The sequence below is a fragment of the Cherax quadricarinatus genome, chromosome 57 (genome assembly GCF_038502225.1).
Source record: "Cherax quadricarinatus isolate ZL_2023a chromosome 57, ASM3850222v1, whole genome shotgun sequence".
NCBI lineage: Eukaryota > Metazoa > Arthropoda > Malacostraca > Decapoda > Parastacidae > Cherax > Cherax quadricarinatus.
The window spans coordinates 21,253,796-21,267,277 of record NC_091348.1 but is presented as its reverse complement, the minus strand read 5'-3'; the positions used below and the strand labels follow the sequence as shown (position 1 = coordinate 21,267,277).

The window sequence follows — 13,482 nt, the reverse complement described above, 5'->3', positions numbered from 1 at the left end:
AGAGTGTTCAGCAGAAGTTTGTGGTTACAGGAAAGTGGGTGCAGGAGGGAAGAGGAGCGATTGGTGGAATGATGATGTAAAGAGAGTAGTAAGGGAGAAAAAGTTAGCATATGAGAAGTTTTTACAAAGTAGAAGTGATGCAAGGAGGGAAGAGTATATGGAGAAAAAGAGAGAGGTTAAGAGAGTGGTGAAGCAATGTAAAAAGAGAGCAAATGAGAGAGTGGGTGAGATGTTATCAACAAATTTTGTTGAAAATAAGAAAAAGTTTTGGAGTGAGATTAACAAGTTAAGAAAGCCTAGAGAACAAATGGATTTGTCAGTTAAAAATAGGAGAGGAGAGTTATTAAATGGAGAGTTAGAGGTATTGGGAAGATGGAGGGAATATTTTGAGGAATTGTTAAATGTTGATGAAGATAGGGAAGCTGTGATTTCGTGTATAGGGCAAGGAGGAATAACATCTTGTAGGAGTGAGGAAGAGCCAGTTGTGAGTGTGGGGGAAGTTCGTGAGGCAGTAGGTAAAATGAAAGGGGGTAAGGCAGCCGGGATTGATGGGATAAAGATAGAAATGTTAAAAGCAGGTGGGGATATAGTTTTGGAGTGGTTGGTGCAATTGTTTAATAAATGTATGGAAGAGGGTAAGGTACCTAGGGATTGGCAGAGAGCATGCATAGTTCCTTTGTATAAAGGCAAAGGGGAAAAAAGAGTGCAAAAATTATAGGGGGATAAGTCTGTTGAGTGTACCTGGTAAAGTGTATGGTAGAGTTATAATTGAAAGAATTAAGAGTAAGACGGAGAATAGGATAGCAGATGAACAAGGAGGCTTTAGGAAAGGTAGGGGGTGTGTGGACCAGGTGTTTACAGTGAAACATATAAGTGAACAGTATTTAGATAAGGCTAAAGAGGTCTTTGTGGCATTTATGGATTTGGAAAAGGCGTATGACAGGGTGGATAGGGGGGCAATGTGGCAGATGTTGCAAGTGTATGGTGTAGGAGGTAGGTTACTGAAAGCAGTGAAGAGTTTTTACGAGGATAGTGAGGCTCAAGTTAGAGTATGTAGGAAAGAGGGAAATTTTTTCCCAGTAAAAGTAGGCCTTAGACAAGGATGTGTGATGTCACCGTGGTTGTTTAATATATTTATAGATGGGGTTGTAAGAGAAGTAAATGCGAGGGTCTTGGCAAGAGGCGTGGAGTTAAAAGATAAAGAATCACACATAAAGTGGGAGTTGTCACAGCTGCTCTTTGCTGATGACACTGTGCTCTTGGGAGATTCTGAAGAGAAGTTGCAGAGATTGGTGGATGAATTTGGTAGGGTGTGCAAAAGAAGAAAATTAAAGGTGAATACAGGAAAGAGTAAGGTTATGAGGATAACAAAAAGATTAGGTGATGAAAGATTGAATATCAGATTGGAGGGAGAGAGTATGGAGGAGGTGAATGTATTCAGATATTTGGGAGGGGACGTGTCAGCGGATGGATCTATGAAAGATGAGGTGAATCATAGAATTGATGAAGGGAAAAGGGTGAGTGGTGCACTTAGGAGTCTGTGGAGACAAAGAACTTTGTCCTTGGAGGCAAAGAGGGGAATGTATGAGAGTATAGTTTTACCAACGCTCTTATATGGGTGTGAAGCGTGGGTGATGAATGTTGCAGCGAGGAGAAGGCTGGAGGCAGTGGAGATGTCATGTCTGAGGGCAATGTGTGGTGTGAATATAATGCAGAGAATTCGTAGTTTGGAAGTTAGGAGGAGGTGCGGGATTACCAAAACTGTTGTCCAGAGGGCTGAGGAAGGGTTGTTGAGGTGGTTCAGACATGTAGAGAGAATGGAGCGAAACAGAGTGACTTCAAGAGTGTATCAGTCTGTAGTGGAAGGAATGCGGGGTTGGGGTTGGCCTAGGAAAGGTTGGAGGGAGGGGGTAAAGGAGGTTTTGTGTGCGAGGGGCTTGGATATCCAGCAGGCATGCGTGAGCGTGTTTGATAGGAGTGAATGGAGACAAATGGTTTTTAATACTTGACGTGCTGTTGGAGTGTGAGCAAAGTAACATTAATGAAGGGGTTTAGGGAAACCGGCAGGCCGGACTTGAGTCCTGGAGATGGGAAGTACAGTGCCTGCACTCTGAAGGAAGGGTGTTAATGTTGCAGTTTAAAAACTGTAGTGTAAAGCACCCTTCTGGCAAGACAGTGATGGAGTGAATGATGGTGAAAGTTTTTCTTTTTCGGGCCACCCTGCCTTGGTGGGAATCGGCCAGTGTGATAAAAAAAATAAAAAATATATATATATATTAGTATATATGTAGGTAGTAGGTTGGTAGACAGCAACCACCCAGGGAGGTACTACTGTCTTGCCAAGTGAGTGTAAAATGAAAGCCTGTAATTGTTTTACATGATGGTAGGATTGCTGGTGTCTTTTGTCTGTCTCATAAATATACAAGATTACAGGTACATCTTGCTACTTCTACTTACACTTAGGTCACACTAAACATACATGTACACGTTTATTTATACACAGTTATCTGAGTTTTCTTTGATTTTATCTTAATAGTTCTTGTTCTTATTACTTTTCCTTTTATATCCATGGGGAAGTGGAATAAGAATCTTTCCTCCGTAAGCCATGCGTGTTGTAAAAGTCAACTAAAATGCCAGGAACAATGGGCTAGTAACCCCTTTTCCTGTAATAATTACTAAAAAGAATAAGAAGAAAAAAATTGTCGAAGTGGGATGTCTGAATGTATGTGGATGTTGTGCGAATAATAAGAAATTTTTGATTGTGGATGTTATGAATGAGAAGAAGCTGGATGACCTGGCTTTAAGTGAAACAAAGCTGAAGGGGGTGGGTGAGTTTCAGTGGAGAGGAATAAATGGGATTATGTCAGGGGTTTCAAATAGAGTTAGAGCTAAAGAAGGAGCAGCAATAATGTTGAAGGATAAGCTATGGCAAGAAAAGAGGGACTATAAATGTATTCAAGGATTATGTGGAGTAAAATAAAGGTTGGATGTGAGAAGTGGGTTATAGTAAGCATATATGCACCTGTGGAAGAGAGAAGTGTAGAGAAGAGAGAGAGATTTTGGGTAATGTTGAGTGAATGCGTGGGGAGTTTTGAACCAAGTGTGAGAGTACTTGTGGTTGTGGATTTTAATGCTAAAGTGGGTAAAAATGTTGTGGAGGGAGTAGTAGGTAAATTTGGGGTGCCAGGGGTAAATGAAAATGGGGAGCCTTTAATTGAGCTATATGTAGAAAGAGGTTTGGTAATAAGTAATACAGTGGACCCTCGACCAGCGATGCCATCGATTAACGATAAATCTGACTAGCGATACATTTTATCGCAAAAATTTTGCCTCGATTAGTGCTAAAAAACTCGACCAACACTATTCGTTCCGTCTGAGACGCGTCCACTTCTGACCAGTGTTTACAAGCCAGCCAGCCACCGCGGTCACTTCCAAGCATACAATCGGAACATTTCATATTATCACAGCCTTTTTAGTGATTGCACCTGCAAAATAAGTCACCATTGGCCCCAAGAAAGCTTCTAGTGCCAACCCTACAGCAAAAAGGGTGAGAATTACTATGGATATGAAGAAAGAGATCATTGCTAAGTATGAAAGTGGAGTGCGTGTCTCCGAGCTGGCCAGGCTGTACACAAAACCCCAATCAACCATCGCTACTATTGTGGCCAAGAAAACGGCAATCAAGGAAGCTGTTCTTGCCAAAGGTGCAACTATGTTTTCGAAACTGAGATCGCAAGTGATAAAAGATGTTGAGAGACTGTTATTGGTATGGATAAACGAAAAACAGATAGCAGGAGATAGCATCTCTCAAGCAATCATATGTGAAAAGGCTAGGAAGTTGCATGACGATTTAATTAGAAAAATGCCAGCAACTAGTGGTGATGTGAGTGAATTTAAGGCCAGCAAAGGTTGGTTTGAGAGATTTAAGAATCGTAGTGGCATACATAGTGTGATAAGGCATGGTGAGGCTGCCAGTTTGGACTAAAAAGCAGCTGAAAAATATGTGCAGGAATTCAAGGAGTACATAGACAGTGAAGGACTGAAACCTGAACAAGTGTTTAATGGTGACACTGACAATGTTGTGAACCACTTTAGGAAAGTCATAAAGGAACGAGAGGTACAAGTAACTATGGACAGATATGTTGTGCGACAGAAGTCCAGTGACTCTGAAGCTGGTCCTAGTGGCATTAAAAGAACAAGGAAAGTAACCCCAGAAAAAGACTTGCTACCTCAAGTGCTAATGGAAGGGGATTCCCCTTCTAAACACTAACACCTCTCCCCTCCTCCCATCCCATCAATCATCACCAGATCTTCAATAAAGGTAAGTGTCATGTAACTGTGCATGTAATCTTCAGTTTGTGTGTATTAAAATTAATATTTCATGTGGTAAAAATTTTTTTTTTTTCAATACTTTTGGGTGTCTTGCACGGATTAATTTGATTTCCATTATTTCTTATGGGGAAAATTAACTTGACTAACGATAATTTTGACTAACGATGAGCTCTCAGGAACAGATTAATATCGCTGGTTGAGGGTCCACTGTACATATTTTATGAAAAAGAGGATAAATAAATATACAAGGTATGATATAGCACGTAATGAAAGTAGTTTGTTAGATTATGTATTGGTGGATAAAAGGTTGATGGGTAGGCTCCAGGATGTACACGTTTATAGAGGGGAAACTGATATATCGGATCATTATCTAGTTGTAGCTACAGTTAGAGTAAGAGGTAGATGGGACAAGAGGAAAATGGCAAGAACAAGTAAGAGGGAGGTGAAAGTGTATAAACTAAGGGAGGAGGAAGTTCGGGTGAAATATAAGCAACTATTGGCAGAAAGGTAGGTTGGTGCAAGTATGACTAGTGGGGGGGTTGAAGAGGGTTGGAATAGTTTTAAAAATGCAGTATTAGAATGTGGGGCAGAAGTTTGTGGTTATAGGAGGGTGGGTGCAGGAGGAAAGAGGAGTGATTGGTGGAATGATGAAGTAAAGGGTGTGATAAAAGAGAAAAAGGTATCTTATGAGAGGTATTTACAAAGCAGAAGTGTTATAAGAAGAGTAGAGTATATGGAGAGTAAAAGAAAGGTGAAGAGAGTGGCGAGAGAGTGCAAAAGGAGAGCAGATGATAGAGTGGGAGAGGCACTGTCAAGAAATTTTAATGAAAATAAGAAAAAATTTTGGAGTGAGTTAAACAAGTTAAGAAAGCCTAGAGAATGAATGGATTTGTCAGTTAAAAACAGAGTAAGGGAGTTAGTAGATGGGGAGATGGAGGTATTGGGTAGATGGCGAGAATATTTTGAGGAACTTTCAAATGTCGACGAAGAAAGGGAGGCGGTAATTTTATGCCCTGGCCAGGGAGGTATACCATCTTTTAGGAGTGAAGAAGAGTAGGATGTGAGTGTGGGGGAGGTGTGTGAGGCATTACGTAGAATGATAATACGTACTACGTAATAATAATTAGAGGTAGTAGATTGGTAGACAGCAACCGCCCAGGGAGGTACTGCCATCCTGCCTAGTGAAGTGTAAAACGGAAGCCTGTAATTGTTTTACATGATGGTAGGATTGCTGGTGTCTTTTTTCTGTCTCGTAAACATGCAAGATTTCAGGTACGTCTTGGTACTTCTACTTACACTTAGGTCACACTACACGTGCATTTACGAACATATATATACACAAACCTCTTGGTTTTCTTTATTTTCTTACTAGTTCTTATTCTTGTTTATTTCCTCTTATCTTCATGGGGAAGTGGAACAGAATTCTTCCTCCATAAGCCATGTGTGTCATAAGAGGTGACTAAAATGCCAGGAGCAAGGGGCTAGTGACCCCTTCTCCTGTTTACATTACTAAGGTTAAAACGAGAAACTTTTGTTTTTCTTTTTGGATCACCCTGCTTTGGTGGGATACTGCCGGTTTGTTGAAATAATAAATAATAATAATAATAATAATAATAAATAATAATAATAATAATAATAATAATACAGGTCTGCCATCACAAATCCAGCAGTCAGACATCCGGTTCCATCAGTTATTCGGCACTAATTTTGGCTAGAGTAATTTCAAATTTCCAGAGTCGCCACACCAACCTGCTGCATAAAACATTCCAATTTCTTTTTCTCCATTTATTGTTATAACCTGCTTACTTTTAGCTCTAGCCATGGTTCCAACAAATAAAAGAAATGATTCTCATTGTGTACAGCACATACACAGTACATTGTCCATAAAAGATAACGTGGCTTTGAAGCCACTGTTGATTGCCATGAGCTCAGTCTGGTGATGCAGGGGAATATGCTTTATTATTACACTAATATCAACAGTATGGCTTATTTACCTATCACAATTGATCTAATATGACATAATAAACAATATAAATAACATAAAAACATGTTAAATACTCCAGAATGAATAATATTTGGCATAATAACAAGCAATTCGACGGAGGTATGAAGAGGATATGGGATACAAGTACCATCCTCCTATCCCTGTCTTGGGGCTTATATTAGAGAAAACAGAGTATAGCACAGGGCTAACTGTGATATACACTTGTAATGCACCATAAAACTAAAACAAAAAAGCTATTTTCTCTACATAAATTATCATACATAGCAGCATATGTGTAGAGAAGCTAGGATAACCCAAAAAAGTCAGACAAAGTGACTTATTTCTAGTACCTGGCTTGGGCTTGCCATTGTATATGATTTTTGGTAATTTTTTTTTCTCAGTTGTTTGTTGGGCTATCTTATTGAAACTTGGGCAATGTATGATGGAAAGATGCTTCTTAACGTACACCAAAAATTAAATAAATCGGACTATAAATAACGGAGTTCACTTCTCAGCCATTAGCCGCCCCTTAGCGGTATATTTTCATACGGTTTTTATGGTTGTATTCTCGTTTTTTGGTCTCATTTGATAGAATGAAAGATATATTACTGAAATAGATATGATTTTGATTGGTTTCATGACAAAAAGTACCTTGAACTTGAGCTCAGAGTAGCAGAAACGTTTGATTTTTGCTGATGTTCAATGAACTTTCTTGTGTAAGTGTATTCTAACCTAACCACTCTGTAATCCGGCACACTATAGGTCCCAATGATGCCAGATTTGTGATGGCAGACCTGTAATAATAACGGTATTGCAGGTGTGGAAGGCAGAAGCCCGAGAGCTATGTGCTTGTGAGGGTGTACCTGGAGGCCCTACAGTGCTGGTGGCTGTGAAAGGTGTCAAGGAGGGTGCCGGTACTAAGGAACGACAGGACCTGCTCAAAGAGCTGGCCATCATGCAGCACATCGGACAGCATCCTAATGTTGTCACTCTCTTGGGCTGTTGCACTCAGCAGGGTGAGTCTTTGTAGTTTGTTTGTCCCTCTCCTGGGCTGCTGCACCCAATAGTGTCTTTGTATGAAATGAAGGTATCAGACAGAGATGTAGTAAATTAATGATAAACAGATAGAGAAAGCCTCTATTAAAATGACATTGTGCTCTGTGAGAGCTTTATCGTGTTACCAAATTAGTAACTTGATAAAGCTCACTCTTGAGTAAAATGTTTTAATAAAATTATTATATTTAGGGGGAAATGCTAATCAGGAGTTGCACATAGGGGTTGGCAAGGGGGCTGAAGCCCCATAAAAATTCCATCAGTCCCCCCAAAGTCATGCAAATAAAATAATAATACTGCTATAAGAGAAGTTTCCTAGCCCCTCTTGTAATTACACTGCTGCCCCTAAGCTCCTCTTTTATGATACTTCTGGAGGTGCCCCTGCTCTGGAAGATCATATAACATTTGGGGAGCATTAGGTAATTGGGTTCAGTCCAAGGGAGGTAGGAACAAGTCATATTTCTTGGATCAAAAGCCCATTACTAGCATTTTAAGAAAAGCTTGAGTTTTCTACATGTCTTTGATTTACCAGGGTGAGTCTTTTGGGTTTGTTTGTCTTTAAATTATTAATGTATCTGTAGAAAACAGGTTAGGTTAGGTTAGGTAAGGTTCATCAGGAAACAGGACAAATGTTTCCTGATGCGGGTCTTAGTCAGATGATGACCCGCCTTTGGAGCTTTTGGTCATCTGACCGAGGCCTTCCACTGGCTTACCGGTCCACCCCTTTAAAAATTATGGTCATTTATAACCATTGTTATTACTTCTTGTAGAACACACTTTATATGTTTATTATCTAAAATTGTTTACGAGCCAATTCAGTTCCGTAAATCACTACATTATTATAATATTTACTTGAGGTGCTAAACCAGTGTGGGTCATTCATTACTGTAGGTGAGCCTTACAGTAATCAATACAGCTGGCATAATCAGTGCTAGGCACCATTTTATAGTGAAAATTCAACTAAAAATGATGCAGTAAGATCTCAAACAATAGGCCAACTTGAGTGTTATATTGTTTAATTATATTCCTTTAAAGTATCTCAAAACATTAACAATTAGCCTAGACATGAACCCAGTCAGTAATTCAGTGTGTGTAACATTAAGCACACACAATCGTTAAAAACATAAACTGCCCTTTTTTTCAGTTTTTCTTAGGCAAATATTTGTTTGATTATTATTATTATAATAAAAAAGAAGCGCTAAGCCACAAGGGCTATACAGCAATATTTGTTTGAATACTGTAAATTTTTATTTGACATTTTCAACTGAAATGCCAAAAAAAAAATAAAATATCCTCAAGTTTAGAATTATATTTTTCTCAGATTAAATAATACATGTAGTCAATAGTCTTTATCTGCATACTATTTTTGTTTTGTAACTAAAGTAATAAGAGTTGTGTCCTGACAGAGCCTCATTATGTGATCATGGAGTATGTGATGTTTGGCAAGTTGTTGACCTTCCTGCGTGACCACCGCACCAGACACAACTACTTCAATTTTTCCTCGGACACTGAGGCGCTCACTTCAAGAGATCTCACACGTTTTGCTTGCCAGGTGGCCACTGGCTGCGAGTATTTACAGTCTCGAGGGGTAAGGCACACCTTGCATTTCCAGTACTAACTGCATAGTAAAAATTATGTGAATATGCAAAATCATAATGTTGTTATTATGTAGGTCATTCAATGAAATGCTATTAACATATGAGCCCAGCATCGTAATTCAGATATTCTTTTCCTTTCAGATCATTCACCGTGACCTAGCCTCCCGCAACATCCTGGTAGACCACACAAAGGTGTGCAAGATTGCCGACTTTGGTCTGGCACGCAACGTCAAGGATCTGGGCACTGACATTTATGAGCAGAAGAGTCGGGTTAGTGACTGCAGAATGATTTACTGCTTTCAGGGATTCACCAATTTGTGATTAATTATATTAGTGTGTTGTTGCTGCTTTCATATTCATTGTTTTCAAGGGTTTATATTTCCTGTTTAGTTCTGTTTCTCTGAAGGTTCTAAAAATTAATTTTATTAACATATTTTGGCCCAGAAAAGTGCATTGATGCATTTAGAATTGTTACATTCATGGGGAAGCTCTAAACCCATTAGCCATCAGGGTTTGGAAAGTAATCAGGTTTAATATGATGAGAGTAGCTCTAGTTTCCATGGATCAAGAGCATATTCATTTAGGGTTTTTTTTAAAAAATAAAGGAATATTTAAAACTAATTATTTAGAAAGCTCTAAATAGTGGTATAGGTAATTTCCAAGACACTTTTAGCAGGGGGGGGGGGGGGGAACCTTTATTATATGTTATACCATTGTATGACAAGCCCCCCCCCCCCCCAAAAAAAAAAAGTATATTTTTTTCTAATTTGGTAACATGCATATATCAACACAGGGAGCCCTGCCTATCAGATGGATGGCACCCGAGTCTCTCTACATGAGTATTTTTACCCACAAGTCTGATGTTTGGAGTTTTGGTATTCTTTGCTGGGAGATTGTCACCTTGGGTAAGATCTTAGTTGTTTTTTCCAAGTCAATATGATTGCACCTCTTAACTGAAAGTGTATTTTGCACAGCTGCACATACCATCTTGCCCCTGAAACAAAAGAAACAGTGAGCATGTTTCAAAATGTATACATTTTTTTATACCATATATTTTAGATAAAAAAAACAGGGTTTTCATTTTTAAACTAAATTTTATGAGAAACTATGTAGACCCACAAGGAAATAGGATTAATTAAAAGGGGTGGGAGTTACCTTACTTAGCTATATTTTTCAGCTTTAATTTACTGACAAAAATATCAAGAATGGGAATAGAGAAAATCAGTTGGAGACATGAAACAAGAAAATAAGAGGAAAGGCTCTATATATTTTTAGCTTCTGAGGTCCTCTTCAGCATGCTGAAAACCTCTGCTGTGTCTCATTTATATATCCAAGTGGGCTTATCTGTTCTCATTGAATAGTAATCATTACTACCAACAATGACTGTGTGTACACTCACCTAATTGTGGTTGCAGGAGTTGAGCCATAGCTCCTGGCCCTGCCTCTTCACTGGTCAGTACTAGGTCCACTCTCTCCCTGCTCTATGAGCTTTATCATACTTATTAAAATTATGTATGGATCCTGCCCCCCACTACATCATTCTCCAGGCTTCCACTTTCTGACAACTCTGTGACTGAAGAAATACTTCCTAACATCCCTGTGACTCATCTGAGTCTTCAATTTCCAGTTGTGACCCCTTGTTGCTGTGTTCCATCTCTAGAACATCCTGTCTGTCCACCTTGTCAATTCCTCTCAGTATTTTAGGTCACTATCATGTCTTCCCTCTCTCTCTCCTGTCCTCCAGTGTTGTCAGGTCAATTTCCCTTAACCTCTCCTCATAGGACATGCCCCTTAGCTCCAGGACTAGTCTCATTGCAAACCTTTGCACTTTCTCTTAATTTCTTGATGTGCTTGACCAGGTGTGGGTTCCAAACTGGTGCTGCATACTCCAGTATGGGCCTGACATACACTGTGTACAGAGTACTGAATGATGCCTTACTGAGGTGTCGGAATGCTATTTGTTTGTGTACACTCGCCTATTTGTGGTTGCAGGGGGTTGAATCATAGCTCCTGGCCCCCATCTCTTTATGTATGTGTGTATTTTTCCTTCTGCATGACCTGACAAAGCTCTACACAGTAAAATGGTATTTCAATAAAAGCGTGTTGTGTGATGTCTTCACTCATGAAATTAGTTATGTCTTGCTTCCATTCCAGCACTGTATTTAAAAAACATATTAGGGGTTTGGGATACTGGCTGTCTGGAGTGACATCTAAACTTTTATCTGGGTGCCTCTGCAAAGACAGTGATTGTGTGTGAATGGTGAAAGTTTTTCATTTTTGGGTCACCCTTGGTGGGAGACAGCCATGTGAAAAAAAAAATTAATCCTATATCATACAGAGCAAGGGAGCAAAATTCCAATAACATTTCTGTGTATTTCAGGTTCAACTCCATATCCTGGAATGACAGCACGGGAAGTGATGCGCAGTGTTCGTGAAGGTTACCGCTTAGACCGCCCTGATCATTGCCACCCAGAGCTCTATCGCATTGTCACCAAATGCTGGCACCAGGATTTGAACAAACGACCTTCTTTTTCAGAGGTTAAGGTGGATTTAGCACAGCTCCTAGACCATGGCCAGACGGGCTACATTGACCTTGAGAACTTTCCTGAGGGCAGTTACTACTCCATGCATGAAAATAACGATGAGAGGCTCTAATGAATTACAGAACACTAGAGCCAATATTCCCTACCTGAATGGCTTACTTGTATCATTAATATCAATATGGTGTTAATTATTTATATGTAAGCTTTGACATTTATAATGTCTTGTGATGGCAGATGGCAAGCTCTCATTTGTGCTGTCATGCCCTTGGTTGTCATAGTCTGTATCTAAAGGAGTAGAATCATTGTATAATTGCGACAAGCTGGCCTTGCTCGTTTTTCCTTCGTCTTAAACTTTTTATTCAATTTTTTCTTGCTCTTAATGCTGATGTATAATAAATGCAGTAAGATATAAATATTATATAGTACCAGACCTGAAACGATGTTTACATATAAGTTCGTTAACTCTCTGACCTAATACATAACACATTTTAACTTATAAACTTGAACATATTAATGAATATGTTCTCATTTAATACAATGTTTACTTCAGTAGCTGGTGCACATTTTATCTTGCTACATTTGGAAGAATGTAGAATGTTCCACTCCTCTCCTCAAACCTGAGTTTTGTTGCATTAAGACATTCGCCTAAATTCCAAATTCATAATTCAGTGAAGCTTTACCAAAGATGGCAAATGCAGCATTATCTTGTACTTGGGTATAATGCTAAAACTTAAAGTACTCTAATCAATGTCATTAAAATCTCTGAATATACTTGGGATATTTCAGCATATTTCATATGGTAGCTTCTTCAACTTTATGGCAGGTCAACCTGTTAGCAAGTTATTAATTTGACCTTTGACTGGCTCTTCATTAGAAATATCTGATATCTGCATTTTTGCAAGTCAAAATATGCAAAATAAACTTGCTGAAATATTCACATTGTGTATTTGCTATTTGCATTGAGTTATAGTTATGCTCTCAATTTCTTATTCAAAGGGGACTTTGAAATTAATAATAGCAATGGATTTTTTTTTTTTTTTTGCACAGAGCTTGTTTTGCATCATGTGTAATGACTACTTGAATTGCTTATATGAAGATCTGCATTAAATACGTAATTTAGGGAAGTTACTGTACATGTGTTCAAATATTTTGCCAGATCCCTTGCTCTGAGTTCTATGCGACTTTTTCTTTCTATTCTGATTTTGTGCTCAAATCTGCAGCTTCTTATGCAAGTTGCAGTATATTTTTGCTTAGAAAATAATGGCTGATATTTATACAAGATGTATGTATGGAGCTGAACATTCACTTACCGCAAGTCAGCTTAATGATGATTGATAAGGTTGTGTTTCTCCAAGAGCTGCAGTTCACAGAGTGGATAATTTCAGTGAAGAATTCTTAATTCTACATTGAACAAGTTTTCTTTCAGTTCTTCCTCTTGTATATTTGTAGAGATGACACTCATCTCCTGTAAATAACAATATATTAAGCTATTGTGTACAGAGTATTTTTTATATATACAGTATTTGAATATTTAAATAAATAATTATAAATACTTTTGTTTCAATAAACAAACACCCTTGTAGAAGAAGTATTAAGAGAATGCTCATTATTTTCTGTAAAATACTGTTTCTCATAAACTACATATGTATATCCCAAGCAGTATGTATCTATCGGTACATATACACAGTTTATGATTTTAAACCCTAACTCGTGTTAGTGTCTTGGATTATTCTGGCTTTACTGCCCTCAAGGAAGGGTCCATGCCAGTGAAGGATGCAGTGAATTCTATCTAAAATGCATAGATGCAACTGTTAAAAGACACTGCCGTTAGTAAGCTTGTTCTATATCTACAAAGCACTCAAACTGTTTGGTTATTCAGCTCTTTAATATTCTGTTTCTAACATTACCATGTTCACACTATCACTATTAACCTGCTACCCTCATGACCAGTTCACTCTCATATTACATATTA

General features: G+C 38.5%; 1 protein-coding gene across 4 annotated transcripts in view; it reads left to right on the top strand.

The window, feature by feature from the left end:
• Positions 1-13,062, top strand: part of LOC128693526 (mucin-2) — a 156,617-nt gene extending 143,555 nt beyond the window's left edge. For 3 of the 4 annotated variants that reach the window (XM_070097409.1, XM_070097408.1, XM_070097410.1), the window contains exons 4-8: positions 7,134-7,332; positions 8,776-8,957; positions 9,109-9,237; positions 9,761-9,872; positions 11,348-13,062. In XM_070097409.1, coding sequence (XP_069953510.1) covers positions 7,134-7,332; positions 8,776-8,957; positions 9,109-9,237; positions 9,761-9,872; positions 11,348-11,622 — 897 coding nt within the window. In that variant the 3' untranslated portion in view covers positions 11,623-13,062. The remainder of the gene's footprint in view (positions 1-7,133; positions 7,333-8,775; positions 8,958-9,108; positions 9,238-9,760; positions 9,873-11,347) is intronic. The other variant, XM_070097411.1, reaches the window with a different exon arrangement.
• The last annotated feature ends 420 nt before the right edge of the window (positions 13,063-13,482 follow it).